Raw genomic sequence first — 24,618 nt, forward strand, 5'->3', positions numbered from 1 at the left:
CTCAGCATCATTTAGCTATCTGTAGCTCCTTCCTGACCATCCATTGTTTTATACTGTCTCAAATTTGGATGCTTGTAATTTCTATGTTCTTCAGGAGGATGTGGAAATTACTTTCCTATAAAGATTCCCACTGACAAATCCAGTTTTTTTCACCATTAGCATCTCAGCTGCTTACTGAACTCAACCAGACACAATGCCAAGAAATGTTCAGAAATGGAGGTGGATACTCAAAGTAATTTGAATGCATATGACATAAAATAATGGGTGGCCATTGTGTATGTTCACAGAGGTACATGGATTCTGGTCTTGTATGTGGTAGGAAACATGCACATATCTTTCCAACTTCTTCATAAGTATATCACACAGCTATTATCTCATACATCCAAACTATGCTAGCAATTATCATTTAAATCTGTGTACTATTTGTAAATAAAGTCATTCATTCTTATGGGAGATTTATTTCACACTAAAGATGATGGCAGCTAAAAAAGGGATTTCCTTTTTTTTCTCGCCAATTCTCTTCCCACCTCGACTTGTTTCCACTGGTCATCTTCCTGTACCTATCTGATAATTGTTGATGTGAGGACGGCGGCAGGATATTCAACCAGTGCGGCATCACAGTTGAACTCAATCTTGTTTTCACTTCTTGTCCACGCAAACTGCCAGCAGGAGTTATTAGAGTGAGCAGGAGTGGGGAGCCTGACTGATTTTACTCTCCAGGGGCATTAAGGCCAATCATAACATTCTTACTGCTACCTAGGGTGAGATCAACTAACTCAGCATAGGCAAAAGTATGAACCCAGGACCTTTCTGGTCTGTACCGTTCAGCTACTCAGCGGATAAGATTACTGGGTCACTTGGGGAGCTTACCATTGCGTCCTAATAAAACCTAGATCATTTTATTGCAGTAAATAAAAACTCCTAATTTTGCAGATCAGTGTACGTATATCTAGACATCTTAAATTCTACTGATCAGATTTCCAAAAACAATTAATTGATTTTTCCAGTTGCTGAATTGAATCATTACTACTTAACCACAGGCTACTGCACCTTAGTTCACACCTGCATATTGATAAAATGTCAGTTATACTTTTTGTATGAATTCCATAATATTTGCTATTCAGAAGCAGGAAGTGAAAAATTAACTTGTCCCTAATTAAAGTTCTTGAGGTGAGGTAAAAGAGTCCTTAGAATGAACATCTACACCATCCCCTTTGATCTCTTATCAAACATTGAACTGCTGGGAATTATTGACACAATTCTCTCAAAAGGCTCAAGTTAACTCAATGTCCATCATATGGACACATTTTGGAGATTTGAGCAAAAGAAGTAAGGAAATGGACAGCAACAAGATTTGGGGCGTTTGGGCCATCAGATCTCAACTAAACAGCTTGTGGTGAAATTTCCACAGGGGTTATCCAGATCTCCCACCACGATCTTGACAGAAACTAGATAAACTGTGTAAGCAGCCAATTACGCCATTTTTCTGGGGTTTCCGGTGAAGTTACAGGGGAGGATTGGGAGAACCCCATGTGGAAATTCTACCTTCTTGACTGTTAAATTTGATCTTTTGGGGATAACTCCACTTCTTAACTTCAATGAATCAATGTGGCCTAATTTTGTATTAAACTGCCAAGCCACCTTTACTATGGAGAGGCTCTTCTGAAACATTGACTCCTTGCTGTGATATGGTTCCTGAGCATTGGTCACTTTCTGGTATCTTGTTCAATTGGTCATTTTTTTGTAATGTGTGAGCCCTTATAGTGAGTGTGGGAAGGATATTCACCTATGGACAACATCACAGCCAAGCCTAATCCAGTCCTGGCCTAATGTCCACTTGTGCACTTTCGGCAGGGACTGTTGGATAGCAATCAGCAGCAGAAACCCTGGTCAATTTTCCAAGCCTTGGAGAAAGGTTGGGGATGAAGCTGAACGAGATGTTGAAGCACTGCATGCTCCACATTATATGAAGGCAAGGCTGTGGATTCATACTTCCTGACTTCAAAATGGTAATTGGGATAAGTTTCAAAGATGTTGGATGCAGTACCCTATTTGGCACAAGTAAGGGTGGGGATCCTGCACTCAACAACATTCCATACAGTATCGCCAAGTATCGTGCCATTAAAAATGCATCAGATTTAGTTTTGAAAGCAAAATACTGCAGATGCTGGACATCTGAAATAAAAACAGAAAGTACTGGAAATAATCAGCAAGTCAGGCAGCCTCTGTGGAGAAAGAAACAGAGTTAACATTTTAGGTCGATGACCCTTCGTCAGAACTGGAAGAAGTTGAAGATTAAACAGTTTTTAAGCAAATACAGAGCCAGGGAAATGGGGGGGGGGGGGGGGGGGGGGAGGGGAGGAGAGGAAAGAACAAAGGGGAAGGAGGTAGGAGCTGATGCGATCTTTTGTTTCTTTACTTATCTCATTGCCACCTTCCTTGCCTTGCACCATCATCCCTTTATTCATTTAATCACTCCTGCCTTCCACCCTATCAGAGACTTTCCCTTTTGTTCTTTCCTACCCACCCACCCACCCCCTTTTCCTGGCTCTGTACTTGCTTAAAAACTGTTTAATCTTCAACTTCTTCCAGTTCTGACGAAGGGTCATCGACCTGAAACGTTAACTCTGTTTCTTTCTCCACAGATGCTGCCTGACTTGCTGAATATTTCCAGCATTTTCAGATTTAGTTTTGAATTGTTTTCAGACAGCACTCAAGTTTTCAGAGTTTAATTTGGTGATTTTGTTCACACAGATGCTAAAGTGCAGTCATAGTTAAGTATTGTTCAGATTCATCATACCGATTGTAGAAATGAACAGAAATTACATATAAACCAAAAGTGATGAACAAATGTGTTTTAAATATTATAAACAGTTGGGACTCAAACTCTCCAGAGGGGTTACATTGGTTTTTATATTATTTGTTTCTTTTGATTACCACATTCCCTTAAAATGACTAGAATTATTTTGGCAAAACACCCCGCATTCCTAATTAATCTGATTCAGTGACCCATTCTGTGTCTACCACCCGCTACCTGCATGAATATCACACTGAGGAAGCTGTCTGCGGAAAGGCAGGTCACAGCAAGTGCTGGTACACAGAAAACCACAAATAAGAAAAAAAAAGATTTTCTGTCCGTCTCAGCTATAAACGCCATCAGCTCTGCATGACTGCATCAGCTCCTGCCTCCTAATCCCTTGGCTGAGTTATAATGTGGATGACTTGCCCCTCTATTTTAATGTCTAGTTATCATGTCCTCTGTTACTGTTAGTATGTGACAACAATGACAGCAGAGGCTGTTTCTTGTTAAATATCGTGTAACAAATACAGCCCTACAAAAACTAAGATTCGCTTCATAGCTTATGATGGTGTGGGTTTATTTTAATGAGGAAAGACCGCATCTTGAGGGTTCTTTTTCTGTCAGAATGCATTAAAAGACCAGCGCATTTCAATCAAGAGATTAGAAATGAAATGTGACAAATCCAAACATATATAAAAAAAAATTGACACCAGTAAAAAAAAATCAGGAACTTTGAATTCTTTGTTTGTTTTTATTTAAAGAATGAGTTTTGCACTCTAATAATAATATTGTTTAAATATGGTAGCAATCTATTCTGTAGGGATATGGTGTGTGAACTCAAATAAATACTGTTGTATGCTATATTATAACTATTTTGGAAAGATAACTACGTATGTTATCTACGTTCTAGGGATTTACTAGAATGGTACCAGGGATGAGGGACTTCAGTTATGTGGAGAAACTGGAGAAGCTGGGGTTGTTCTCCTTAGAGCAGAGAAGGTTAAGAAGAGATTTGACAGAGGGGTTCAAAATCATGAACGGTTTAGATAGAGTAAGGAGAAACTGTTTCCAATGGCAGAAGGGTCGGTAACCAAAGGACACAGATTTAAGGTGATTGACAAAAGAACCAGAGGCGATATGAGGAAGCATTTTTTTTTAACGCAGTGAGTTGTTATGATCTGGAATGCATTGCCTGAAAAGGTGGTGGAAGCAGATTTAATAGTAACTTTCAAAAGGGAATTGGATAAATACTTGAAGGGAAGAAATTTACAGGGCTACGGGGAAAGAGCAGGGGAGTAGGACTGATCAGATAGCTCTACCAAAGACCCGGCACAGGCACGATGGGCCTCCTCCTATCATAATATACTATGATACTACTACGATATTATAAAATATGAAGCAATATTTCTAGTTTACAGATGTGCATGAGAACTCCATGAGGTGCATGCCCACCTTGGACCACCCTACACCAAACCTCTTGTGTGTGTTCAGTTACATTGCTGGTGAATAGCTTCAGTCTCACTTGCTTTGCATCCTGCGATAGCATCAAACATCAACAATGCACTTGATCACCAACAATTGCTCTTTACCCCAGAGCGTCTCAGAACAAGACTACCAAAAATTAATGGTCAGTTTGGGATGGTTTTGTTCAGCAAACTTGAAATTCACAGAAGGAGATCCTGTTCTTAATTGGGCTGCCATGATGCTTTTCAGTTGAGATCCTGAGCGGTTGACATAGAAAATGGAGTATCATCCCTTTCGCTTGGGCTGGATTCAGACCTGGTGAAGGTGAAAAGACAGTGCTTCAGAACAGCGTTCCAATGCACTGTGGCATTCAGCTCCCTTTAAGATCCCATCTAAATTTTTGATCCCCAATACTCGTCAAGAATAAGCCAAAATGTAGGTCTCTTTTATTAGAACGAGCATATAGAGTATTAAGCATGCTCAATGAGAAAATTCTAAACTTAAATTTCATGCAAAAGCATTTTTCATGCTACTCAATAAATATTAAGGGCTAACAGCAACTCATCTTTATATTATTTTCTGTTTAAACTTTCAATGGTTGTTGACAAAAATATTGACATTTTCAGTGGTATTATTGTATCAAAACAAGGACAACCTACAAAATCTGCTGTTTTATTAAATATTGAATTAAAAATAGTTTGAAAAGCCAGCAACAAACAGGGAATTTAAAAGGTGAATGATCTTAAGTGTTTTTATTCTCATTTCGGGAGCACTCGTTAAAAATAATGACCTGAGAAAATTACAAATATAATCAAGGTTAATTTTGAAGATGTTATAAAAACACAATCATTTTTAATTGTGTTTTCTATTTAAAATTGGTTTAATTTTTTTTCCATTTCCTTTTAGAGCCTCCTGTGTAATGTAGCATCTTCTGGCTGAGGGCAGGCAGGCAGGCAAACTGCTCATGGGCATTTGCCAAAGTCATTCTGTAATTTGCCACTGCCTTGTGGTCTATGATTGTTTTTTTCCCTCTGTGGAAATGGCTGGCCTCCAACACTGGGAGCTTGGAATATGAGCAATCAGAGGCATGAGCTGGTGCCATATGGCTCTGTGGCATCCCCATGCTCCTCATATTACTGATTGTGCCTAATGTCGTCAAGTGCAAGAAAACATAACTCTGTGCAGCAAAGGACACCCTTTTGCACAAACATTTGGCCATCTCAATGTGCTCTGAATCCATGGGACCTGAAGTGAAGTCAAAATGTCCTGCATGGAGCTAATAAAGGCACAATCAACCAATTCACATATAAACACGTGCGTGTTCTTCTAATGAAATAATTATGATTTCTGTGATTACTTACATCAACACATAGAAAGTCCAGTTGCCACTTATCATTTTCTTAAACTGTATTCACAGCAATGTAATCCTTCAGATTAAGATCAATTGTATTTAAAGAATAACTGACTGTAAGCAGTGGGACACCATAAAGAATTCACAGCTTAATATTAGGAACTGCAGCTCATGAACCACAGAACCACATGGATCACAAGGTCCTGAAGATCACAAATGAATTATTTTGCAATATTCTACTACTCAGAAATCACTTCCTTTAACTCATTCCTAAATGCGTATGGTAAAATAAACATTGCTCCAACGTGCTGTGCAATGGAATGTTAGGATACTGTTTCATTCCCCCAATTATCCATGTGAGTCCCTGTACTCGGTCATACAGTCAGGGGGAAACATTGAGCGGATGGCAGCTGTTTCTTTACAGAGAGCAAATGAAAATTGAAAGGTGAGTCAGCATGGGCTACTCTCACTGCCTTCTCTCTCGAATGTGAACAATCCTCGATAGTAAGGGACGAGCACATTAAAATTAGGGAAACTCTGCTGATGCTTAGGATCTCACCCTCCCTATATGACTGGAAGTCATGGAACACCATCATTATTTACTCTGGATCCAAGTGGCTACCAATCAGTTCCCTTGGGAGTTTAGTAAGGTTGTCCAGTAAATAAATGAGCTACACAGACCAGAACGATCCTAAATTCGATCCCGGGTCAGTGTTCAGTTACTGATCTCAGGAGGCCAGGGGTGGCAATAATGGTACTATTATTAGCTTCGGTGAATAAATCAGCCAAGGTTCCTGCTTCTATCCAAAAGTTTCTGCTGGAAGTGTGCACATGTGGACATCAATTAAGGGTAGGATCATGGTACTCCCAGTGATTACATAGATTGCTAATGTTCACTGTAACTGACAGAGGAAGAAAGGCTTCCACATCTCCCCTCAACTATATTGATGTGTATTGAATACTGCTTTGTAGGCATTTAGGTGAATGCAAGACCAAACATCAAGATTCCCATACACACAGTGATGAGACAACGGGCAATATATTAGGTGACAGAAATCTGGTCACATAGTAGATTTTCCTCTTCACAACCTGGGCAGCAATCTGGTTGGAGTGGATCGCCCGCCCTTTATGGAACCCGCCCAATTTTATTCCATGTGAATTTATGGTGATGAATTAATGTGGTCACTGCCAACAACCCACCTGCCTGCTGTTCCTCCAGTGGTTTTCCTGGCACCTACCTGGAATGTGTATTCTCTTGCCATGGCTATAAAAAGGATTTTTCTCCCCCCAAGAAGACTCATGTTCCAACAAATTGCATGTACTGACACAAAGCAAAACATGTTGTTGCATGTGGAGTTCTTTAATAAGAAAATTAAGATCCTTTTTAAAGGGACTGTAAGAGAACCCAGTCTTGAGTAAACTGCTCGAAGGGCAGCTGTGAGGGAAACTAGAGGGGCAGATTTTTTTTTTTGCATTGTGGTCATAGTTTTCTCTTTTGTCCTGGTTAAATGGGCAGACAGTATAACAAGGGCAACTACTACCGAGAGGGAGAAACTCTGAATACTCACAACCACTTTTCAACATCAGGTATGATAGTGTGGAGGCAATGATACTGGGGTAGCAAGTTCAAATCCCACCAAAGCAAGTTGTGAAATTGAATTAAATAAATCTAGTAATGTGCGGGCAGACATCAGGAAAAAAATGACTATAAAAGCTACCGGATTGTTGTTAAATACCCAACTGGTTCACTAATGTCCTACTGGGTCTGGCCTACATGTGACATTACGTAGTTAACCCTTAATGCTTTCTGAGGTGGCCTAGCAAGATAATCAGTTATACAAATAATCATTTTGGCAACAAGGGATGGGCAATAAATGTGGCCTTGTTGGTGTTGCCCACATAACGAGAACAAAAAAAAGTGACGCTCCAGCATAAACGCAGTATTAGCAGCACTAAGACTGGGAACCACAGATGAGTCCAAGCGCAGCTCAACCAACAGGAGGGAATAGCAAGGAAGTGGAAGGCCCTGAAGGTGAAGTGACAGAAAGATAACATGTGAATGATGTTGGCTAACTAAGAAGAAATAAATGGATCCCTTTGATAATAACAGAACCCTAAAGAGTTATATTGCATCCTTTGATTGCTGTAAACAAGAAGTGGCATACTTGAGATTAAACATTTCACTGCAATATTGTGTTATTAAAGTTAAACAAACGAGATAATTTACTGGGGACGTGAGCTATTACATCTAGAGGCCAAAAGGCATTTCAATCTGAACATTATCTCAAGATGCTGTCATAACTCTGATTTTCAGAAACATGCAAAGCTCCTTTATTATAATGTTCAGATGCAGAACTTGCAATTGCTCCGAGATTGCATGGTCTCCACATCTTGCCGCTATGTAGTTACCCAAGTACCTTGAGTGACATTCAAGAAATATAATTAACAGCTTTTCACTTCTATTTCCTTACAAAGCTACTCTCCTAAAAAAAATCCAGTCCATTTAGCCCTATTAACACTACACTGGAAAGTAAAATGAAACATTTAATTGAAATGCATCAATTAAAAAAATAGATTTTACATACTGAATGTATTAACCTCTATAGCACTTTGTCTCAAAGGAACGAGGCAGCTCATCAGGATTCATATATATTCTAAGTGGTGAATTGTTTGCAAAATATTAATGATGTTCATATAGCTTTATGTACAAGTAATGAAAAAAATCGCTTAATAAAAGATGTAAATTTTAATACATTGGGGTATATCCTTCCACTCACCTTTTTTCTAAAGGAGTTCAATTATAAATTATCTGACCAGTGCAGCAGAGGCCAATGTTCAGTCCTAATTAAAAATACTACAAAACCTTAGAGAAGATTGTTCCCACTGACAAATTAAAGAGCTACATGGAATAAATTATTAGTAGGTTACTATCAATTTAAAAACACAGCACTCACTGATTTCTTTATACATAATCGGCATGTGTGGACTGTAGAAGTATGAATGGAAACAAATTCTTGACATCGCATGTGCCAAAAGACATGTCTGAGAGCAAATAATGTAAAAAAAGCAGCATCACATTATATACTATATAATGCTTAAAATAAATCATGACTACAAGCTGAACACTTAAAGCACAGATTTAAGTTTTCATTCTGAATTGAGATCTTCATTTTGTTTTAAAATGAATATGAATCATCAACTTTTTTTCCCCTACAGATGCACACTGTTGAAGTGTGTACATTTTTATTCCTACTTGATAAAGGTATTAGAATATAGGAGAACTACATAAAATTAACAGTTGGTTATTAAAACACTCATGCTACTATGCTCTTTTTAGAGCTGCTGTGTATTGCAGTGCCTGCCCTACTCCACAAGTAGGCAGTAAAGTTCCATAGCAGAAAGAAAGCATCATATGAGCAGAAACACTAAAGGGCAAACCTTTGAATGGATGCACGCTAACTTGCAACTTTCGCAGCTTAAAGTTACTAGATAATTTTGCATTTGGTGACAGTACCATGAAAACATTTATTGTTATTCATCTTTATACGGGACTGGACTGCAATTTACAACAACATTGTTACTTTTTTTTAAAATTCAGATTTCCCAAGAAATAGAAAATTCAATTTGACAATTTTCAGAATTGAAAATATACAAGGATTTTTTAAAGTATAATAAAATAATGCCTGTGTATATTCTGGATAGGAAGATCTGCGCTCAAAGGGTTCAAATTCCTGTGACGATTTATGGCAAATTTCAACCTATCATTTTAGCTGAGATGAAGATTCATGGAACTGGAAACCAAAATGCTAACTTGAAAACCCAAACAGATAGGTCAGTTTTATCTGAAGTACAATCCTTGATTTAACAAGATTATAAAGTTAAAACAAACTTTTAAAAAAAAGAACAGTTTAGAAATTGGCATCGCTGGCAGTTTTTATTTTAATAAATTGAGAGAATTATTTTCTTCCTTTCTTGGTTGTGCTACATCTTATTCCTCAATGAAAACAAAAGGTCAGTGCTCTGCTCTCGGGGCTTCACAGGTGGCTGCTAGAAGATGCTCGAGAATAACCTGGTTAGATGGGTCCTCCCGTTCCGCAGAAAAGTAACTCCGCTGTGCTCAGCAGCTTCTTTAACAGCCTGTTCAACACAGGTATGAACCCACAACTTTTAATATAAAGGTACTCTTTTGACAATTCAATTTTGGTTAGCAGCTTGTTACATGAAGTATATATTAAAATGAGTGAGTTAATAAATGTGCAAGCATTAGAGGCAACAATGTGAAACAGGATTATGACACTTCTTAGCTTTCCTCTGCATTAGGCCATATTTCTTTTTTAGGTCATCTGTGTCTGCTACAGTTTGTGTTTAATGAGAACTGAGTTTGTTTTATGTGCAAAATGCGTTAATAGAGATAAAGGGTTCAGTTTGTCAGTCTTGTCCAGTCCTCTGTCTAAATTCATACATATCAATGGTGCTCGAGAAGTACAGGTCTATATTGCCATGGCTTACTGCTGCAATGATCAAAACATGAAGCCACAAGGATAGTGCCAACATGAGATAATAAGTAACAATTTATTGCTGAATTGTGATCTAAGCTGACACATTATCTAGCTTCAATTGCAGAAAATATACTTGTGTACCAAATAAATCCAAGCATTACAAACCTCAAATAGAATGATCGGGCATGATACATAATCACAATTTTACAAAAATAAATCCACTTTGTAACAAAAAAAAATCTCAGACTGCCCTGGGTCTCAATATACAATTCAGCTTTATTTCTATCATACACTACCGACCGACACATGCTTACTGTAATCATCAATTTACTCTTCCATTCTCTAACTCGCAACTATACAGATATACTCTCAGCCCTCTATGTTCTTTACCCGTTAACTACAAGGAAATTGGAACCGACCAGCCTTTTGCAAAAGAAAGGGAAGATTCATTATATTGAGCACATTTCTGCTCTGTATATCATGAATTATTTCCAGAAATTGATAGTGTTTTCTCTATTGGATTTAGTCTGGCCCAAAGACACTGAATAAATCCTTGCACTAATTCAGACTTTGAGATCAAGTTAAGATTTAGAATCCAAAATTTGTGTTTCGCAAAGCCGAAGTCTGAATTTAAAGGTTGCATTTTTTGCCCATGGTCCTTCGCGTAAGTGAAATCCATCCTTCTGCTAAAATGGATGGAACTGCTGACATTTTGCTTGAACTCCATACGAATTCATTGTCACCACAACAATGCATGCTTCCCTCTATCTGCTGGTCAGGGCAGGGATCAGATAAATTAACTGCATGAACACCTAGCTCGCCCATCTATTAGACTTCTAGGAATCAGACAGATGAATCATCATCCATGATGTTATGTACCTCCTCTCCATTTTAGACTATTACAAGAAAAACTTTGTATAGCAGTCCCGACATTGATTAATGTCCCTGAACATTTAACAAAGTAGATATGTGGACACTGAACTGAAGTGAAAGTGGGGGGAAGGGGGAAGATCAAACACACAGTTAAAGAGGTAGGTTTTTGAAGTCAGTGGGAGAGTAGCAAAGCAAAGTGGCTTTGAAAGACATTTCCAGATGGCAGGGTACTAGTGGCTGGAAGACTGACCTCCAATAATGAAATAGAAAGCATGGGGAACAGTAATCCTGAGTCACGGGAGTGGAGGCTGGAGGTTGGGACATAGGACTGGACATTTCCCAAATAGGGTGAAGTAAAGCTCTGCAGGGATCCAAAAATGAGAATGAAGATCTTGAAATTGATTCAACGGCACAAGGAGCCATGGAACATGGTGATGATAGGATGATGGATCTGAGAGAACTGAGGCCCGACAGTGTAGGATTTAGCTGGTTTGTGAAAGTTAAAGGTAGGGAGAGCACTGAGGAATTAATACTCAAGTGGATAAAGGCGTAGAGAAGCAATAAGAGGGTTTAAATATGTAAAAGTTAAAAAAATGCATTTAAGAAAGTGTTTGGAGGAGGACTGAGTGGTGCAGTGGGTTAGGACACACTGCCCTTTCACTCCTGGAACTTGGGTTTGAATTCAAGCCAGATTAATAGGCTCCTCTGACGTGTAAAGGCCATACATAAAGTGGGGTTTGAACATTCTCATCCCTGTTTCTAGTGAATGCAGTCCACAGGATGCAATGGTTCACAAATTGGCACAAGTAGGCACTAAACTGGCAAATTGATTCAGAGAGGCTTGAAGGGTGGGCAGTGTGTAAAGTATAAAGTGGAAAAATTGGTACCAACATTGTAGGGGTGGCCTTCTTAGCTTGGTGTTAAAACAATTGGGGGAAAGACCTCCCCGATAACTCTATTATCTATTGCTGGCAAGGAGCAGAGGGAGTATCTGGAAGTACTTGTTGCTGGTATTGGGTACCCAAAATAGAGAATAATTCACCAAACGATACAAATTTTGAAAAAAGTTTGGATATGTCAACAGAAATTGAATATCCTCCATTAGACAATCAGCCAACTAGGTATGAATATTTTGAGTATTTCTTTTTTTTAAAAAAAGTGATATTTGCCTTTGTTGCTTTGATTCACATTATGGTGGTAGAGGAACAATAGTGGTACACATGGAAAGGAGGGACATTTGTTCAAGCTAATCATCACTTAAAAAATGGAAAAGTACAAATTGTTTGAATTGCACCAAATTCTGGAAAATTAACCCAAGTGGCCCCAATTTACATCACTTCAAGCTTGCAATTCTGTTTGTTGTTCTTCCCCAACACACGCAACCCAGTCTGGCACACATTGATCCTTTTACATCCCTACACGGCAGTATCTCTTTGTTATTTTAATTCATTATTGATAACGGCGTGGAAAAAAGTTGAACAAAACAGTCAGTTTGCTTCGTGTGACCCTGATGTCACCACCACTGGAGAAAATGGAATGATTCAGACATCTGTCTACGGTTAATGATAGGTCCCCTTTTAGGCAATCTAGTGCCAACAGTTTACCAAAGCCAAAGCAGGCTCAAAGATAGATGCGTGTCTTCTTTAACGTGTGAGTGGACCCCTCGGACTTAGGTTGCTGAGCTAACACTGCCAGGTTAAGACCAACAATAGGACAATCTGACATGAGGTAGACTACTATTGTAAAATAATTATCAGACATACAGGAGCAGGCAACATATGAAAAGTAATCTTAACATATACTAAATATGTAAACAGTACTCTGAACATTCCAGGTTATTAAAAAATGTTTTTGTTTAACTGAGATTAACATGTCAGGTGTATTTTGAAGTATATTATACATCTTGCAACTCTTGCTATAGTGTAACATGATAAACATTAAGTGAAGCTACACTGTAAAACACTTGTCACACTCACCATATGTTACCTGACCCTGTCAATGTAGCTTGTGCAAGAATAAAAGTCCTAAGATATAAAAGCATTCAATATGCTAAATGCAGGGCCAATATGCTAAGCTTGCATTTGTATATTATCTACAAATTGATAACGTCAGGTCTAAATGGGTTATTAAATGGAAAATTCTAAGTGTGAACTGTAAGAACTGTTTCTATGTTCAGCTTCTTATATTAACTTTTAACTGTTAAAGCTAGCAGCCAATACTTACTGCTCTGGGCTTGAAATGGAGGATATTCGAGCCTCTACCGGCAATGCATTACCTCTTGGTTTCTTAACTGGTGGCCTTGGAGGGCGTGCCTGTATACAAACATTTATATTAAAAAGAAACTTTTTAGTATTAAAAACAATTTCAAAGTTACCACTAACAATGATTTCTAGGTGCCCAGAGGTTAAAGAATGGACAGTACAGACTAGACAGTTCAAATAATAATGAAAACACACATGTGCAGACTGAGGACAGGCTATGCAGTTACAGTGCAAAACAGAGAGCTTGTCACCACTTCAGTTTTAGTTTGGCAAGATCCTATGGGTCAAACTTGCTACTGAATTATACTTTAAAGGAAGTCCGAGTCAACCCAGTGGAGACTGTAAGAAATCATGAGGATGAACCCATATCATACCCTGGTTGGACTTTCAAATTTTAATTCTATTTCATGCCTTTTTAAAAAAACTTATTTAAACATCGAACTGGTTAGAAGCCTGCTACCGACGATAGATGCCATTTGGTTAACAAACGTATATTTCTTCAAAACAGCCCATGAAAACATTGTTCAATCAGCTATCAGCTATGGAACTAAGATGGCACTAATAAGGACTTCTCCCAACATTATGCATTAAACACATGCCTAAATATAGTGAAATCAACAGGGTGCTTATTCACATGATATGTACATCACAAGGAATACAGACTGTATAAACTGAAAGATGATGAAATTAGACAGATTCAGGGACACAAATCCAATAAACTAAAAAAAACAGTAAAATGCTTGTATACATAGAAAAACAAATATTACACTTCATGTAGATTGTCATATGTAACCAATGCTCTGCCACCATCCCTTAAAGGGGAATCTTTGAGCATAATGAGCTGAAAGGGTTAAAGCAGCCACTTTATGTAAAGCCCAACATGCTGTAAGCATGCTCAATAACTGCACATTTAAAAGTCCAAAATCAATGGGATAGTAGGTAGCAGGGAGTGGCTCCCAAGGCTGTAACTCAAGAAACAGGTTTGGACAATATTAAAGTTTATAAACAACACTTGAAGCCTGAGATTGGAATAGACATTAAGTTACTCCAGGGTATCGATTCTCTCAAACTACAGACACCTTTATTATAATGGATTCTCAGCTGCAGGCGGAAGTATTATGCAGTGCAATCATGTGATTTACAAAGGATCCCATGTGACACCAAGACTGAATGGTACAGCATCACATGAATGGTGGAAAAATACAAGCATTTTTCGTAGTGCATTATAGGGTTAATCACTATAGAGTATATGTGGTGCAGAGAATAAACATAGCATCAATACAACACATCACACTCCAAAAGCACCCCTTTTCAGATTTGAGCTTATATTTTGCATTATCACCAGCAACCAAGTTTGGCGTGGCTTTCCAAGCCAAAGAGCTGCCGCCAGCAGTGCTACAGACATTAGGAGAGCTGGCAGTTCTTGGCACTCCAATAAGATAAAAGCATTTTAAAAGTCTGCACATTGGTGTGCTCGCTGATATTCTCACTGCAGGCCACTGCACACCTTTTGAGCTGCGAGAAAAAAAAATCCAATTTTTACGAAATTAAACTTGGTTATTAGCTTTGAACAATTGAGACAGTCCCAGTAATTAAAGGGGACGGTAGCCTAGTGGTTATGGCACTGGACTAGCCACCCAGAGGTCATGAGTTTAAATTGCAAGTTATGAAATTGAATTCAATTGAATCTAGTAATTTGTGGGCTAGCATCATAAAAAATGACCAAGAAAGCTGACAGATAGTTGTAAAAATCAGAGAAAGGACCTACCATCCACACCTGGTCTGGCCTGCATGTGACTTCAGTCCCACACTATATGGTTGACTCTTTATGCCCTCAGAGCAATTAGAGATGAACAATAAATATTGCCTTGTCAGTGTCTTCCACATCCCAAGCCAGCTACTGTAGAATTCCCTACCTAGTAACCCGGTAGATAATATAAGAAATATATCACAAGTTTGGCTGGTAGGTTCCACAGTATGTGACATTTAAAGATTGTGTGTGAACAGGAAGGCACTGAGTTATTGCATAGATCTGACTTGCCCCTGGTTCTCACTCCCCACTAGTTGCCATTTCTATTCCCTGCCATTTCTCTCAATGCTGCTTCTTTCTGTTCCTCACTGCCACTCCTCTGTGCTGCAGGAGTCATCGAATCAGGAACTGCCAATCAAGAGGGAGAGCTGTATTACAGGAAATTGGAATATAAGGGAAGAGCTGTCTCTCAGCACCAGGGGGGTGACGTGTTGAAAGACACCAATTGTTCATCCCTGAGCAGCAACAGTCTTTATTCTGACTACCAAAAATGGCCCTGCATCTTCCTATCACATGACAGGAAGAGGAGGTTTGGTTAGAAAACAAATGTGTTGATGTGACGTGAGTGGAGTGGAAACTTTTACTGAAAAACTACACTTGTATTCATAGTCATCTATATTTTGCAATGGTAAATACATACACCCGTGTGTAGTCTATCATTGCAAAGCCTTATTTCACAACGAGCAGAAGCTTATGCAAGGGATATGAGTGCCACAATTCAGGGAGCTGATTTAGATTCAGCTGAAATACAGAGCAGTTTTAAATCAGTGATAGCACAGCCTAAAAGTCTTGCAACCAATGCTTTAGGATGTCATCACTTAATACAGTTGCTATTTAAAGGCAATTAAGAAAACTAATAAGTAGCATGTGGTGCTGTTGGGCTCAAACATGTTCAGAAATGTAGCCCAAAGGTATAATTATTGCCAAAAATGTACAAACACTGCATAAAATAGCTGTTACCCAGTAAACAATGTTTAGTTCTATTACAGGCTATAAAATATACATCATATATTTTAAATTACAATTAAAAATAATTCTGAAGTTGGCATCACTAAATAGCTTGCCTATTTTATTCTAGCCATTTCTCCCTCCGCATCTTTCCCTTCACATAACTGTTCACACATCCAGGAATCAACCAGCTGCTTCCTTTACAACTTGATACCAGTGGCACTCTGTCACCAAAGGGGTAAACCTCGCTTTTATCCCTTCCCCCTCCAAGGTGGTATGCCCCACTCGTAAGCCTTGTTGGAACAAGATTTCACAACCACGGTGGTGTGAAGCTGCTGCATTGCTGGCTTCTTTTGTGGCTCATTTTGTTCCCTTACTGTTTTGTCTGTCAGATGCCTTGGACTAGTTTTTATTTATGAACTAGACGAGATAATGAAAGGAATTATCAATTACTGACTGAGTCGCAAAATGGAACATAATGTCAGTCTTTAAATATATTTAGCAGTTTCAGTTAAGATTTTTTTTTCCAAAATGAACTATTACAGCTGGTTTAAAACCATTAAAGAGCAATTTCTGATTAATGGCCCAATCTGAAGAAGTAACAGTAAAGATTCCACAGATGTTGCTTCATGGGAATTGCTGTACTAGAAACCTGGGAAACGTTTTAAAATAAAGGAGCTTGAAAGTCAAATTCTCAAATTTATATGACTTGGATGTTGGTTGTATTGACTGCTGCCTTTCAGGGCTAAAAATGTAAAACCATAGACAGTCTGTGAAGTTACAAACTGAATCGGGCACTACATTTAGGATATATACAATGTTCACTTTAATGCTTATCTGAATCATTTAAGATATGTGAGCAATATCCCATTCATTGTGAAAAAAATCCAATTCTACATTCACTGAAGTTCTCTAATTTAAAAAAAACTACAAAAGAAATTAACTGAAGCATTCATGGATTTAACTCTGTGCAGAAAATAACAAAAGTTTAGTAGCGAGGGGGAGGTTTTCAAACCATGACCTCAGTGTAGCCAATGCTAGTGAAGAAAAGTAAGGGGTCATGAAAGGTCAGTTTGTGAACTTGCTGAGGAGGGGGCCAGTCCCCAGACAAAGCTGCCCTTCCACACAATGGAGACAGCTTAAGCATGTGAACCCATTGGTAGGAACAGAAGGATTAAGTTTGTGGCAAGTTTGCCTGAACTTGCAACAGGGAGAAACATGGGGGAAAAGAACAACAGAGCTAATTAGCAGAGCTGAGCTGTCAGAGCGCAGCTGAATGGCTCAGTGCCAATAAACAAAAGGAGAGGCCTGGCAATCAGCAGGATCGATGGAAAAGACTGCTTCATTAGGGATGATAGAACGAAGAAGGAAAAAAAAAGAAAAGAGGCTGTTTAATTAAGCTTGAGCTGGAAGGTGATGCGTGAAGCTTGCCTGTCATTGTGCTGCTAATACTTTCACCTTTCCGCCAGAGCTTTGAAAAGCCAGCGATTACCCCACTAGTGTCAGCTACACCAGATATATCTGGGGAGAAATGCAAAAAAGGATTGGAGCCATAGCCTAAAGGGACTTCAGTAGAAAGTCAGGAAAAAAAAGCAGATTCCCTACAGTGTTCTGAACCTGACAAATCCAACTGGGCAAAGCTGAATCTGTTTCAGACCCAAATGCTCACATTTAATCATTATTAAACATAAAATTCAAGCTTATGTATAAAATAGCATCGACTGTGAGCACCATGTAAACAGCAACATAATAATGTGGCATTTTTACATAATGAGTTTGTGATGCGCTACTTACAAAGGTTTGAAATATGTAGTGATTAACTACGGCTGGGCCATTACTAAATCTATAATCACATGACACTAACCTTTTTATTTTAAAATAAATATCGTGGTTTCTTTAATAATGTGGCGTTAATGATTTAACTTGTGTAGGGTATTGCACTTATAGCTATACCTCACTGAGTTGCTGTCAGAATTATCCAAGACCTGTAAATGAAGAGCATCAATGAACAATAAGGTCTTTCTGACAAGTGACGTAAACTTAGTAACACACAATGATACGGTGAGATTTACTTTATTCTAAGGACTCTTTAAATGCTGATAAGGTACAAAATGAAGATCTTTAAATATGATATGCAACTGAATTTTAGTTGTAAAATGAGACACGTCAGTGAATCCTGCAGATAATGGTGGAGGAGGACCTGCTCTGACTGTTCTTGCGATGACACTGGAGTGTTGCTGTGTGCACGGTATTAAGTGCTGCATGTTATTTTTACAATTATTGATCATGATTTTCATTGGTGTGTAATATCAAAATGAACATTTTCCATGCCCTGCACTCATTTTGATTGAGCAAAGTGTATTTTGAGTTAAAAAGAAGTGTTTGACTAATAGGCAGACTATATTCTAACACAACTGTATTAGGCAAGTTGTAGGGGTTGGCATAACTGATTGATTACAGTGACTTATGTTCACTGCAGTCACGCTGAAATAAGGAAGGTGGATACAATTTATATCAACATGGAACGTAGTGACCATCTCCACAATATTTTCATTCACTTCTGGTATTTTCACCCGGATAACCCATGTTTCTAATGTTAGTAAATGTGAAACAAAAGGCTTGAATTTATAGGGAACGTATTTGTCTGGTGAACAAGTTCATCTCTTAAGGATTGTGTTCTGAAAGATGCTAAATGCGCTGGAAGTAATAGTTATACTCTACATTAATTTTACTATCATTATTCATGATGTACAGATATATGTACACAAGCTGCAGACCTACCAAACACATTACCTACATTGGAAAAACAAGCTGAAATCTTCAATGCCAACCACTCAAATATGCCTGGTCTACAGCTGATGTCTTTATGTATCTTGTGAAAACCCCTTCTGTACATGCATATAAGCATGGGGCTGTCCAAGACAAATGAAAGTTACTGTTACCAAACACTTTGCAATAAGCAAACACACACTGAATGCACAAGGTACTGTCCTTACTCTCTTCTGGGGAGGGGGAGGAGCATTTTTGTGCTTTGGCCTGGAGAGCACTTACGGTTTACACAAGAGTCTGGGTTTAGGTTTTTAACTAAATTCAAATTTTTCTCCTTCTCTGGCAAAACCTCACATCTTGTTTGATTTTTATTCTCACTCTCAGTATCTCTCTACAGCATTTGCTAAAAGTCTGTGTGAAACAGCAAAGTTATCAGTGGAACGTGGCGCACAAATGAATGCAGAAACAGGTCTCAAAAACGGAAAGATCTGAATGCAGTGCGGTTGTCATCTATTTCTGGTGGCACTACCAAATGGTAAAACGGTAAATTTGAAACCATTAGTTAAATGGATTTCTGTGGGATGGAGGCTCTCATTCCACTCCTCACTAGTCATAGTCCCATCAAATGATATACTTTACTTTCACAACAAGTTTGATACATCAGAATCTCTGATATAACATACAAAGGCAGAATTCTATAGCTTTTTGAAACTAAACTTGGTACAAATGGACTGTAGTTGTGCAGGAGCCATAGATCCCCCAACCCACCCATCCCATACCTAATAATCAGAATGTTTTTATAATATGCTAGTGTGATGACACTGCACCAGCACAGCTTTTACTCTGCTGTGATGGGTGTGTTAGACTCGGCAGAATGTGGAGAATACAGTGCGAGCTGAGGAACTAGAGCAAACAGTAAAAAATCAATGATAATTATGCCTCTTATATTAGGGACAGGAGTTCATTAATTTTTGTTTTATAATTGACATTATTTTGGCTTTTTGCTTTTCTTTCACTCCAGATCTCAGCTAATATTAGTGCAACTGTCCTTTTGGTCCTTTGGATTAAGAGAAACTTGCAGAGCCCAGTGCAAAACGGGTCAATCATGTCCCTCTCCCAGCCAGCTAATGTGCTTGCTTCCTTATTGCTACAGCTAATGGGTTAGCAGACATTCTGCTCACTGCTTGTGGCTTTTTTGCTGAGCATCGCACACTCCTTAATGATTCTCAAAGGCAGCAGTATTCTAAAAAGGGTTGCTGTATGAAAAATAAGATCAATATTGAAAATGCTGATACATTATTGACATGATTGTCCCTTTTTTCCCCCCTTTACTCCACTTTGGATAATACTGGCTTTTGGTTAAACATCTGAAATGGCTCGAATAACTGAAGACTAATTTCAGTAACATTGAGGACTGAATTTTTGCACCCAAATAATAAAAAATAAAAAGATTCTTAATGACAATAATGTTGAAATCAACATTCTCCTTAACTTACCTGTTGTGCCCATCATTTGAATTGAGTGCAGATGTTCCCCATTTTGCAAATAACAATTCCACTTCTTATTTTTTGGGGTCAAGTTACTTTTGAATTTTTTAATTCTTGCTATGCCGTGCACCATTCCACAGTTGAGAGGCTGACAAGTGATCTGCTCCCAGACCTCTGATTACACTACTCTGTAACACACTGATTTTCCTTTCCTCCCTGCGAGGAAGCAATTGGCCTCCACCACCCAACATGACTGAGATAGGGAGCTCTTTTGAGTGGAGGCATCATGGGTGTCAACTTGTGTCATGTTACTCGATGAAGTGTGTTGTGTTTGACTAGCAACACACTGCTTCACCACATCAACTGCATTTTTTGTTGCAGTAATTTAAGTGCACAGAAATCGCTTCTATAATGTACTGGTCAGGTCACAGAACATTTCAGCTGGCACTGCGAGCTTTCCAAAAGCTCTGAACATTGAGAGATCTGAAAACATCCCAGAACACTTGCAAAAAAAAAATTACCACAAAACACCCTTTGTAATGAGCCACATGCATACAGCAGTGTGGAACCATTTAAGAACACTGCACATCTTATGAATATTGTAGATTACATTATAAATATGTAATTAGTCCAGTGAAAAGGTTAGACCACCTCTGAGCATGTACAACATGCATGTTTCCTGTGTACAAACACAAACTGCCAAAATCCAAGCATGCAGTTGAGGTTAGAGGCTTGTATCCAGATGTTAAAGAGTTCCATATCAGATGCAGTGACATTACCCAGGGCTCTTATGACAACTTAAGTGAGCAACATTTCCACCATGGTTATATCCTAATGCCAATCACTGTCAACACCAAACATAAGTATAATTAAGAACTGGAAGAAGAAAACAGTAAAGTTTCACACCTGTTCTGAAAGAAAAATGAGCAAAGATCCAATTCCTTGCTACAAGACCAGAAAGCACAAACTGAAGAAAAGGGTAAGTAGAATAAGCAAAGCAACTTAGGCGATGTTAAACATAATTAAGGCGATACACAACTTCTGTCTACTCACGGGCAAAGTAGCACGGTTTATCTTTGGAGGAGGTGGGCGAGGTGGAGGGACTCTCTCTGGCTGTATCAAAGTGGAAACTTAAACATCAGAACAGAAGTACCCTTCAATTCAATTAAAAATAAAAACAAACACAGCAAGCAGCTTATAAAATAACACAGGCTTGAAATTTGCACATTTTGAGAGTTCACTATCCCAGATATGTGTATTCATACCAAGAACTTGATCTGACACAATAGGCTCTGGCTATAACAAACTTTTACATATTTTTAAATAATTTATCTCATACCAACTTTGAGAAAGGCATTATTTTTAATTATGGAGCAAGAGAAAGGAATAAAGAGCCAGACAGTCAAAATCCACAGTGGAAATTCTTACACATATATACATAATTTTGTAAGACATGTCACTTCCATGTAAAGCTGCAGAGTTCCACAATTATTTTTATTCAAATCAAGAGTACAGTACTCATCAAAATCAGTAGCTCCCGCAGAGATCATGATTTTAATCCATTTCATTTTGTGTGAATAAAGATCGAAACTTTCCTGAAGTGAATTTATTTGGATTTCTTTTTATTTCTATGGTACCCACAGCCTGATCTGTCAATTGTAATGTCACTATGCTGGATTATTGGGGATGACATCCAGTATTCATATGAGGGAAACTGGGAGCTGTAGTAGCACATGCTGGTTTTCCACATTAAAATGACCAAAGTTGAAATGTCCTCCTTTAAGATACTTGGACTTTGTTATCTTTTGTATTGTTTCTTCATTGGAGAGTCTTACTAGTTTTTAGACAAACTGTTTCACTATGATCTTGCAATAGCTGAGCACTCTGTCTGGGGGAGAGCAGAAGATTTTAAATCAGAAGACTAACTTCCCTAAAACGTGATCCTGTATAAGACACCTTGACGTCAGCTATGGAGAATTCAAGGCCTGTATCGTCCCCGCCCTCCCAAGAATGGCATGGGACAATCTTTCTAATCTCTTATAATTTACACACCTCCCCTTTCCTCTCCAATTGGCCCTTGCTTTCTCTGTAATGGGGGCACACTTGACCCACTTCTTTCAATTTTGTTCAAAAAAGTTTCCACTGTCAGCAGCTCACATTGTTGAGGCTTTTTTCCCTGCTGTATCATGCAATTGCCTCCCAAATCTAAGGCAGACAAAATAAATGCATAGGCAGCCCTCTTCTCCATGCTCCTTAACAGAATTAAGTATTTGGGTTGAGAGGATGTCCTTCCTGAACTGCAGCATAGTAATCAGCACAATCATTGGGGCACTTGCTTATTACACACCCTGATTGTGGCTTATTATAATACTGCTATAGTCTCAGACAGGAATCTGTACAGGGTGACCCTCAGTGAGGCAGACCTGAGCTCTGCGGGTTGCACTCATGTCAGTGCTAAAGGTAGAAGGTTGGGTTTTACTTCCCAGGCAATTGATTTTTTTTTTAATATGAGTACAGCCTGGATGGTTTAAGTTTAAAGAATGTCACCAGGCAATCCAGTGGAATAACTGGAAACTTTTAGCATGTAGTTTCACACCAGGTATTCATTATAGTGTGAAAGCTCACTCGGGAGTCAGATCACTGCCCTGATTTCCAAATTACATTGGTACTTGTGTCAATGTGCACCTGAAACTAGTAGGCACTGATAAGGTAGCAGTGGAACCGCACACTATTGGATTTTGACCTCGAAGTCTACATTGATACTCCAGGGCAGTACTGAAGAGGGCTGCGTTGTCAGAAATGCTGTGCTTTAGACAATAGGCTTAAAAAAAAAGGTCCGGTCTGCTTGTCAGATGTATGTTAAAGATCCTGCAGGACGAGTCATACAACAGGGACCTCTCCCAATATCCACGCCAACATCCCTCCATCAACCAATACCATCAAAAAACAGAGTAACTGGTCATTCATCCCACTGCTGTTTGTGGGACGTTGCTGGTTAATTTGCCTACATAACAAAAATGACTGCACTTCAAATGCAAATATTGCTGCTATATCCAGGCATTTAACAGTTTGCTATGGGAAAATATAAACAAATACCAATAAAATATAAACTATTGGAATAATCATTTAACTATCATAATCAGAGATCATTAAATTCCAACCCATACTGTGGCCAATTAAATGTTTTCACAATGCAATTAGTGTCACTTGTAAGAACTTTTTTTTAAAGCAAATCCTTTAACCCTTTGCTTTCCCTAAATAACTTAAGGATGAAAAACTCTCAAAATGTAATCTCAAAATAACCACAAGAGATTGCCAATTTAATTATCCAAGGTGCTTGGATGAATGAGTTATTTAGCATAAAGGATGAGAACTTTCTTCCTGAGAATGTGTAGAGTTTTAATTTTCAAGAGTAGGTTGTACTCTACTTCACTGTTCCAAATATTAGTACCTTCTCTGTTGCAAGCATACTCCAGGGAATTTTGAACACAAACAGGTGGAAATACAGTTTTCACGCAATCCCTTTAGTTCAACAGGAAATGAAGCATAAGTTTACTGGAGGAATGGTCTGAGATTTATTTCCCCCCCAGCAATGCTATGGGACTTCATCCACAAGCTGCACAGGGTCAGATTTCATCTGGATTTAATAAAACCCTTGGAGGACACGGCTATTTTCTGGGTATAAAAATGCTAATAAGTTTTTTTTTTCCTGAGTTCAGTCTTCGCAAATGACCCAAGACTCTGCGATTCTGTAGGCTTTATTCTGGTTTATAACTCAATATGCAAAGAATCATTTATTACATTTACAAGACAGAAATGATACCATGTCATACCTTTCAAGCAACTTTTTAATTAATTGTTACAATGAGCAGCTTACTAATAAAACCTGAAGGAAAAAAAAGTCTATTTTTAGTGATGCTTGAAAGGATTTATTGCTAATCTGCCTCAGTCTGTGCATCACTGCTGTATTGCCAGATAACAGCCCTAATAGCAAAGAGACTCAGTGAAGTGTGTTATATTAAAACAAAAATCAAGACTGTATTTCAGATCATTTAAATTTCTGGAATAATGAAAATTAAACTCTGCTACAAGTCACAGATCTGCCCTGTTTTTTACTCTATAATGTCATTGGTGCAATAGTCAAAAGAAATTTAGATATGGAGCTAATAGCTTTAATTTGTTCAGCAATGTGCATTATTTGTTTATGAACACAGAGTAATTACTAAGGCATCAAATAATTATGACAAATGATAGATATAAGCGAGAGAGAGCAATATACACATACATATAAATATATAGATAGAGATAGATATTCACTATAAACAGACTTCTCATTTAGTCAGTGATTTCTATTTT

The 24,618-nt window shown here is 38.3% G+C and overlaps 1 protein-coding gene across 5 annotated transcripts in view; it reads right to left on the reverse strand.

The window, feature by feature from the left end:
* Window positions 1-24,618, reverse strand: part of dennd1a (DENN/MADD domain containing 1A) — a 443,149-nt gene that overhangs the window by 13,957 nt on the left and 404,574 nt on the right. For 2 of the 5 annotated variants that reach the window (XM_067969686.1, XM_067969691.1), the window contains exons 20-21: window positions 21,316-21,375; window positions 13,211-13,299 (exon numbers count right to left, since the gene is read on the reverse strand). In XM_067969686.1, the coding sequence (XP_067825787.1) occupies window positions 13,211-13,299; window positions 21,316-21,375 (149 nt within the window). Of the gene's footprint in view, window positions 1-3,528; window positions 4,580-9,589; window positions 9,753-13,210; window positions 13,300-21,315; window positions 21,376-24,618 lie in introns of those variants that run through there. The other 3 variants (XM_067969688.1, XM_067969689.1, XM_067969687.1) reach the window with 3 other exon arrangements.

The sequence above is a fragment of the Heptranchias perlo genome, chromosome 31 (genome assembly GCF_035084215.1).
Source record: "Heptranchias perlo isolate sHepPer1 chromosome 31, sHepPer1.hap1, whole genome shotgun sequence".
Taxonomy (NCBI): domain Eukaryota; kingdom Metazoa; phylum Chordata; class Chondrichthyes; order Hexanchiformes; family Hexanchidae; genus Heptranchias; species Heptranchias perlo.